The 8,600-nt window shown below is 43.8% G+C and overlaps 1 protein-coding gene across 1 annotated transcript; it reads right to left on the bottom strand.

Moving 5' to 3' along the window:
- Positions 1 to 5,074: 5,074 nt before the first annotated feature.
- LOC109750913 (uncharacterized) lies at positions 5,075 to 6,456 on the bottom strand. The gene has a single exon (XM_020309833.4). The coding sequence runs from the start codon at positions 6,246 to 6,248 to the stop codon at positions 5,595 to 5,597; it is 654 nt and encodes a 217-aa protein (XP_020165422.1). The 5' UTR covers positions 6,249 to 6,456; the 3' UTR covers positions 5,075 to 5,594.
- Positions 6,457 to 8,600: the final 2,144 nt, after the last annotated feature.

Below are 8,600 nucleotides of genomic sequence, written 5' to 3'. Positions count from 1 at the left end.
TTTTGATTGCATGTGATGTTTATCTTTTATGCATCTTATTTTGCTTAGTACGGCAGTAGCATTATAAGATGACCTCTCACTAAAATTTCAAGGTATAAGTGTTCTCCCTGACTATACACCGTTGCAACAGTTCGTCGTGCCGAGACACCACATGATGATCGGGTGTGATAAGCTCTACGTTCACATACAACAGGTGCAAGACAGTTTTACACGTGCGGAATACTCGGGTTAAACTTGACGAGCCTAGCATGTACAGACATGGCCTCGAAACACTGAGACCGAAAGGTCAAACGTGAATCATATAGTAGATATGATCAACATAGAGATGTTCACCATTGAAAACTACTCCATCTCACGTGATGATCGGACATGGTTTAGTTGATATGGATCACGTGATCATTTAGATGGCTCGAGGGATGTCTATCTAAGTGGGAGTTCTGAAGTAATATGATTAATTGAAATTTAATTTATCATGAACTTAGTACCTGATAGTTTTTTGCGTGTCTATGTTGTTGTAGATCAATGGCTCGTGCTACCGTTCCCTTGAATTTTAATGCGTTCCTAGAGAAATCTAAGTTGAAAGATGAGGATAGCAACTACATGGACTGGGTCCGTAACTTGAGAATTATCCTCATTGCTGCACAGAAGAATTACCTCCTTGATGCACCGCTAGGTGCAAGGCCTGCTGCAGGAGCAACTGCTGACGTTATGAACGTCTGGCAAGCTAAATCTGATGACTACTTGATAGTTCAGTGTGCCAAACTTTAAGGCTTAGAATCGGGACTTCAAAGACGTTTTGAACGTCATGGAGCATATGAGATGTTCCAAGAGTTGAAGTTAATATTTCAAGCAAATTCCCGAGTTGAGAGATATGAAGTCTCCAACAAGTTCTATAGCTGCAAAATGGAGGAGAACAGTTCTGTCAGTGAACACATACTCAGAATGTCTGGGTACCATAACCACTTGACTCAGCTGGGAGTTAATCTTCTGGATGATAGTGTCATTGACAGAGTTCTTCAATCACTGCCACCAAGCTATAAAGGCTTCGTGATGAACTATAATATGCAAGGGATGAACAAGACGATTTTCGAGCTCTTCGCAATGCTAAAGGCTGCGGAGGTACAAATCAAGAAGGAGCATCAAGTGTTGATGGTTAACAAGACCACTAGTTTCAAGAAAAAAGGCAAAGGAAAGAAGGGGAACTTCAAGAAGAATAGCAAGCAAGTTGCTGCTCCCGGAAAGAAGGCCAAGTCTGGACCTAAGCCTCAAACTGAGTGCTTCTACTGCAAAGGGACTGGTCACTGGAAGTGGAACTGCCCCAAGTATTTGGCGGATAAGAAGGATGGCAAAGTGAAAGGTATATTTGATATACATGTTATGGATGTGTACCTTACTAATGCTCGTAGTAGCGCTTGGGTATTTGATACTCGTTCTGTTGCTCATATTTGCAACTCGAAACAGGGGCTACGGATTAAATGAAGATTGGCTAAGGACGAGGTGACGATGCGCGTCGGAAATGGTTCCAAGGTCGATGTGATCGCCGTCGGCACGCTACCTCTACATCTACATTCGGGATTAGTTTTACACCTGAATAATTGTTATTAGGTGCCAGCGTTAAGCATGAACAGTATATCTGGATCTTATTTGATGCGACACGGTTATTCATTTAAATCAGAAAATAATGGTTATTCTATTTATATGAGTAATATCTTTTATGGTCATGCACCCTTGATGAGTGGTCTATTTTTGTTGAATCTCGATCGTGGTGATACACATATTCATAATATTGATGCCAAAAGATGCAAAGTTAATAATGATAGTGCAACATATTTGTGGCACTGCCGTTTAGGTCATATTGGTGCAAAGCGCATGAAGAAACTCCACGCGGATGGGCTTTTGGAATCACTTGTTTATGAATCACTTGATGCTTGCGAACCATGTCTCATGGGCAAGATGACTAAGACTCCGTTCTCTGGAACAATGGAGCGAGTCACTGACTTATTGGAAATAATACATACTGATGTATGCGGTCCAATAAGTGTTGAGCCTCGCGGCGGGTATCATTATTTTCTTACCTTCACAAATGATTTGAGCAGATATGGGTATATCTACTTAATGAAATACAAGTCTTAAACATTTGAAAAGTTCAAAGAATTTCAGAGTGAAGTGGAAAATCGTCGTAACAAGAAAATAAAGTTTCTACGATCTGATCGCGCGGGCGAATATTTGAGTTACGAGTTTGATCTTCATTTAAAACAATGTGGAATAGTTTCGCAACTCATCGTTTACTCCTCCGGTCATATTGTCGTAGTGCTTAGGCGAAGCCCTACGTGGATCACATCACCATCACCGTCACCACGGCGTCGTGCTGACGAAACTCTCCCTCGACACTTTGTTGGATCAAGAGTTTGAGGGACGTCATCGAGGTTAACGTGTGCAGAACTCGTAGGTGTCGTACGTTCGGTGCTTGATCGGTTGAATCGAGAAGACGTTCGACTACATCAACCGCGTTAAGTTAACGCTTCCGCTTTCGATCTACGAGGGTACCGTGACATACTCTCCCCCTCTCGTTGCTATGCATCGCCTAGATAAATCTTGCGTGATCGTAGGATTTTTTTTGAAATTGCATGCTATGTTCCCCAACAACTACATCGAAGCACTATACAAGCAAGAAATGAACAAGAAGGAGCAAGAAGCAAGAAGCAAGGTTCATGTTTATGGATGCAACTGGTATGTTTGACTAGGAAAGCGCCTTTTGAGAGCTCACGCTTTGAAAGACTTTGAAGATGCCATGGAATCAGACACTTGGGTGGATGTAGTGGGAGTGGAAATGAGGGTTCTGTGATGCACTTTGTTGTATGTTTTATGTTCTTTCTTTTGGATGATACATAAGGTATTTGATAACCTATTTGGGATGATATGGGGCATATTTTGGCCGAATTCTTGCGCCAACATGGTTTCAATTGGAAATTGAAAATTGAAAATTATGCAAATAAAGTGTTGTCGAACTTTGTGCTTTTTGACTGTCAAAGTTTGAAACTTTGAATAGAATATGATGTGAAAATGGTGTTTATATGCGAGTGAGATGAGAACTAGTAAATGAAAACAACAAGTTTAGGGGATGTGCTAGGTCACAACCTCCCAATACCTACCATCGCAAAAAAGAAACCTCCCAATACCTAGAATGTTTTTTGGGGGGTCTCCAATAAGTTTCTTTTGGGAGTTAAGCGGACTTGCTAGAGTTACTCTTAGGGGCTGTGGTCTTTTGTGTGCACTCCAACCTTCTCCCATGTAATCTCCTCGCTATTATTATTATTATTATTATTATTATTATTATTATTATTATTATTATTATTATTATTATTATTATTATTATTATTATTATTATCATTAGCAAACATGCTCTTGTAAAGGGGGAAAAAGCCATCCCTCATACACATACCCAACGACATCAACAAATTCCTTGAAATCTTTCACGGTACTACATGACAAACAACATGATAAATGGTGTTACGCAACTAAATAAGTATGGTATGATTTTTTGAAGTGTACTCAAGGTGTTTCCAATTAATTAGACAAAAGAAATATCTATCTAGTTGTCGCTACCTGTTTACGCTTTTTTTGTCGTTACTCCTCAGTGATGCCCAACAAATATTATATTATTACGAAAGTAACAAAGTACATTTTTCCAATTCACGAACATCTTCTACAAATTCCTGAACATTTTTAAAATAATGAATATTTTTTAAATTGGCGTTACAAATTTGTGAACAATTTTGAATCGACGAACTTTTTTTTGAATCAACGAACAGTTTTTGACTCAGAAACATTTTTTGAATTGATAAAGAATTATGAATCAATCCTTTTATAGAATCAATGAACATTTTTGTAATCAGTGAGCACTTTTTGGAAATGCGTTAACATTTTTTGAATCATGAATATTTTGTGAATCAATGAAATTATTTTGTAATTCATGGTCATTTTTTTAAATTTTTGAACATTTTCAAAAATCATGAATATTTTCTGAATATATGGAAAATTGGTTCAAATTTATAAATATTTTTTGAATATGTGAATAGTTTTTCAAAATCATGAACATTGTTTTTAATCCACAAGCATTTTTAGGATTTCTGGAAAAAAATTGGATGCTGTTGGAAATCCAGAATTATTTTGAATAAGCAAAAATAGGAAAAGAGAAGACAAAACAAATAGCAAATAACAAAAAACTAGAATAAAAAACAAAGGGCGTCCAGCCCCGGTCATGGGCCAGCCCAATAGGACGCTGGCTCTCATGTGCCCACTATTTGTTCCTAAAAAAAAGGTGCTCACTATTTAAAAGAGAAAAAGGAGGAACATGGAGAAAGGTGGGATCAAACATGGGTCTCCCGGGTGGAAGAGAGAAGCTCTAGCCAGTGTGGTAACTGCCGACTTGCGATGTCCAGCGGGATTGCGCCTAAATGAACCAATCAAAGGCGCCTTGTGAAGGAAAAGAAATGATTTGAAATTTTTCTCACTTATGGATGACATAGTAGCTAATTTGCGCCAAATTTAGGGGTAATTTTAGAACGAACGGGCAGAAGCAATAATCCCTTCATTAGTGGATATACATTATTATTGTTGTTGTTGTTGTTGTTGTTGTTGTTGTTGTTATTATTATTATTGTTGTTGTTGTTGTTGTTGTTACAACAACTATTATTACTATTTTATTTGAAAATAGGGGAAGACCCCTGGCCTCTGCATCAGGTGACGCACACAGCCATATACTATAGCATGTGTCAAGTTTTAGCACCACAATAATTCATACATGTAAATCCTATTTCCTATATTTTCTATTGCCTATAATTTGACAATATTTCAAATTCAAGCATTCAAACACCATATACCAAATTTGAATCTTTTTTTTGCACATACCACATCTATTCAAAAAAATCATTAAATGCAAAGAAAAAAATGCTTAATTACCTCAAAGGTTCGGGCAATCAAAGCTGAACTAGAGGCAAAAATCGTTTAACCTTGCAGCAAACAAAAGCTGAGCGTCAATGCAGAATTCAGATATCTAAATAGAATGCTAGGCCCAAAATTGTAGTACTTTCATGCGGTGTCAGCATCTGCGTATATGAGTTTTCACACCCCTAAAAAAATGAGTTTTCACAATACGGATTTTACACGTACACATTGAAGAGTCAAGCATGTTGTACATATAACTCTTGTATGCAGTAGCGAACCAACCTGTGGTTGGATGGTTTGGGACTATGGTATCTCCAGCCCACCAGAGTTCAAGCCCTGGTGAAGTAGAATGTGCGTGTGTGCGTTCACAGGGATGAATGTATGCGCGTGTATATGAGCGCTTGCGTCTGTACTGTGTTAAAAAAAACTCTCATATGCAGTATGTACACCGGTTGAGCAACTCAACAGAATGGACCAACTAACTCAACTAAACTAATCCATGATCAGAAATTGCTAACCACTCCCAACTCCCAAGAATCGAACCATTGAATCAATACGGGGTTGCTCAGAAGTCATCGGCCTCCAAAATGGAGCTCAGCGTTGGCCCAACTCCCAAGAATCGAACCATTGAATCAATACGGGGTTGCTCAGAAGTCATCGGCCTCCAAAATGGAGCTCAGCGTTGGGGTGCCAGATGCACGGCGACGACGGCGAGTGCTGCTGCGGCTTCCACCCCAACTACTTCTCTTCCACGCCTTCGCCGCTGGCTCATCGCCGGCGTACTTGCCGTACGTATGGTGATGATCCGATCCACCGTCTGGTCCGGCGATCTCGTCAGCGACAACGAGCGGCGCCACACGAGCCGCCGCCTTCCGTCGCTTGCTGTTGGCGCCGGGCGCCCCGACCCCGTTCTTGCGCCGCGGGGGTGACGCAACGCCGCTGGCAACGGCCAGCGCCGAGCTGGCTCTGGCGGCGAGCGCGGCCATCTCCGGCCCGGAGAGTGAGCGGCGGAGCGTGGACATGGGCAGCACGAAGTAGAGCCATCCGGGCTGCAGCGCCTCGTCTCCGGCCAGGGCACGGGCGGGCACGTCGAAGCGGAGCTCGTCGGAGCTGCACAGGAAGACCGACGCGCCTGGGCGGCGCTCTTGTACACTATCCAGGGCCTCGCGCGCCGTGACGGGCGCCGCGAACTGCGCCATGGAGCCGTCTACGTCCACCACCTTCGCGGTCTTGGTGGCCACTGCCCGCCCGGACCCCGCCGCCGCCGACGACGCCGGCGAGCGCGAGATGCACGAGCCCATTTATTACCTTGGGACGACTTGTTCGTCGTAGTGATCGATCGTGTGAGCAAGTGCAAAGTGGATTGGTTGGTCTGTTGGTACGAGCCAGCGTGTGATCCAGCCTTTTATAGTTGGGAGTCAGGAGAGGTGTGCAAGAGGTTCGTGATGTGTTTATGCCATGACGCAGGCCAGTTCGTCATATCCTGTCAGTGTCAACGGAGACAAGGAGATAACTTGCATTGCACTGCACTGGGGTACTTGAAGGACAAGTTGTGGCCGCTGGCTGCATGACTCTAGTGGCGACAAAGTCCACGCTGTCCGTGGCCATGAAGAGTCAACGGTCTAAAACGAAATGGATAAACAACAACAATGACAACTTGTTTATTGGTCCCTTCATATTTTGTGTCCAACGTTAATCGTACGTTTGACTAACAAATTATAAGTTATATATCATAAAACTTATATTGTTAGATTCATATTTGACTCAATGATACTATTTCTGAGGTATATAATTTATTTATTTATAATTAAATCAATGGTTAAAGTTTGACTCAAACTATAAGAAGGACTAATAAACCAGGACGAAAATAGTAACAGTCAAAATTATGCATGAGTGGGTAGTTCTGCTCGGCCACGTACTCCTAGTCGAAGGTTCCCGGAGGGTGACAGGCCTAACGGATGGTGCATGCATGGCCAGCTTAACAATTAATTAATCGATCGAGACCTAGTTGACAGCGAGTTTCGGAACAAAATACGCAGTAGCAGACAGTGTCATGGACGATCGCCCGGGGTTATGGCTAATCGCGTCCGTCGTCACGGCTTGCGGCAGCTGATTACGACGCTTGGGGCACAAACGGTCTGAGCAGATGGTACTAACTTTCTGATGCTTTGGCGCCATCTCGTCAGTGGAGCATGCTAATTTACTCCAAAAAGCGGTAATTTTTCAGAACCCTTGCCAGAATTATGGTAGTTTTATGCTATTTCCTCTAAAAAAATAGATCCAATTTAGTTGATATTTCTTGTCTATAAGGTTATATGGAAAGTTTGAAGCAAATTTTCCTTGTGGGTAAAACCATTTGTTTCTTAATTACTAAATTTATACGAAAAAGATAACGCCCACATGTGTGGGCGTTAGCCAACTCAACCACACGCCTCCATCGCCGTTCAACAGTTTCTGGACGAATCTAGGCACGTTTTGGCTGATTTTGTGTGCCACGTAGGACAAGTCGCGTGTGTGGTGTGTGAGAATGTTCGCCCACACGCCGGTTGCCCCCCCCCCCCCCCCCCCCCCGCGGTCAACGGTTGCCACTCGGAGGCGTGCGGTGGAACTGCTCTGCGCCCGCACGCCACGCCCGAACTGCGGTTGCCGTCAACCACGTCTCGCACTTCGCCCCTCCTCCCCTCACGGTTCCATTTACTCTCCACTTCATTACTCAACCAACCCACCCCGCAGTTCATTCGATTGGAAGAGAAGGCGAGAGGAGAAGGCGACGGCGGAGGCAGAAGAGTCGACGGCATTCGCGCCCGTCGGTGGGACTCGCCGGACCGGAGCGTATTCGCCGGAGTGCCTACAGAGTGAAGGTAATGCTCCTTCCCACGATCACGTTCCTTCCTTGCATTTCTCCCCTCTCCTCTGTGGTCAATGTTCCGCTCGAGATTCATCGAGATTCAGGCGGATTCGCGATGCTCCGGCATTCCCGCCGGCGGCGGAGTCCTGTGTTGGTCGTGTTCGGTGGCATTGCACAGTTTGGCCGCGGCTGTCATGCCGGTGTGGCTCGGCCTGCCCGGAGCTACATCCTGGTTCTGCCTTGGGATTGAGCCGGCGTTTTTCTATCCACTAGTTATGTATTTGTCTCGAAATGCTATTTGCGGTCAGTGTAGGAAGTTTTTTGTTGACGAATTTCAGGTTATGATAGTTGCCAATGAACCCTAGATCTAGGTAGTTGTATTTCAGAGTGCAGTATGAAGGTAGACATGATAGTTTCAGTAACTATCTGCACTGGATGGCAACTAATTCCCTGATCAACTGTGTCAGTTGCCACAAATTTGTTTTCCATGTGGCAACTTTTTTTGTGCACACACTATCACTAATAGAAAAAGGGGCTTTTACCCCGGTTGGTAAGGGCCTTTTGTCCCGGTTTTCGAACCGGGACTAAAGGGTCGTTACTAAAGCCCTAACCCATTAGTCCCGGTTCTAACAGGAAACGGGACAGAAGGTCCTCCACGTGGCCGCTGCTGCCAGCCCAGGCAGGGGGGCCTTTGGTCCCGGTTGGTGACACCAACCGGGACCAATAGGCAGGGCCTTTTGTCCCGGTTGGTGTCACCAACCGGGACCAATAGGCATCCATGCGTCAGCATTTCAGGGGCTGGGGT

This window comes from Aegilops tauschii, chromosome 5 (assembly GCF_002575655.3).
Source record: "Aegilops tauschii subsp. strangulata cultivar AL8/78 chromosome 5, Aet v6.0, whole genome shotgun sequence".
NCBI classification, from domain to species: Eukaryota; Viridiplantae; Streptophyta; class Magnoliopsida; order Poales; family Poaceae; genus Aegilops; species Aegilops tauschii.
Note: the sequence above shows the minus strand (reverse complement) of the source record. Positions and strands in the feature narration are given on the sequence as shown.

Coding starts and splice junctions, on each gene's coding strand:
- LOC109750913 (XM_020309833.4), bottom strand. CDS start 6,248: ATGGGCTCGTGCATCTCGCGCTCGCCGGCGTCGTCGGCGGCGGCGGGG.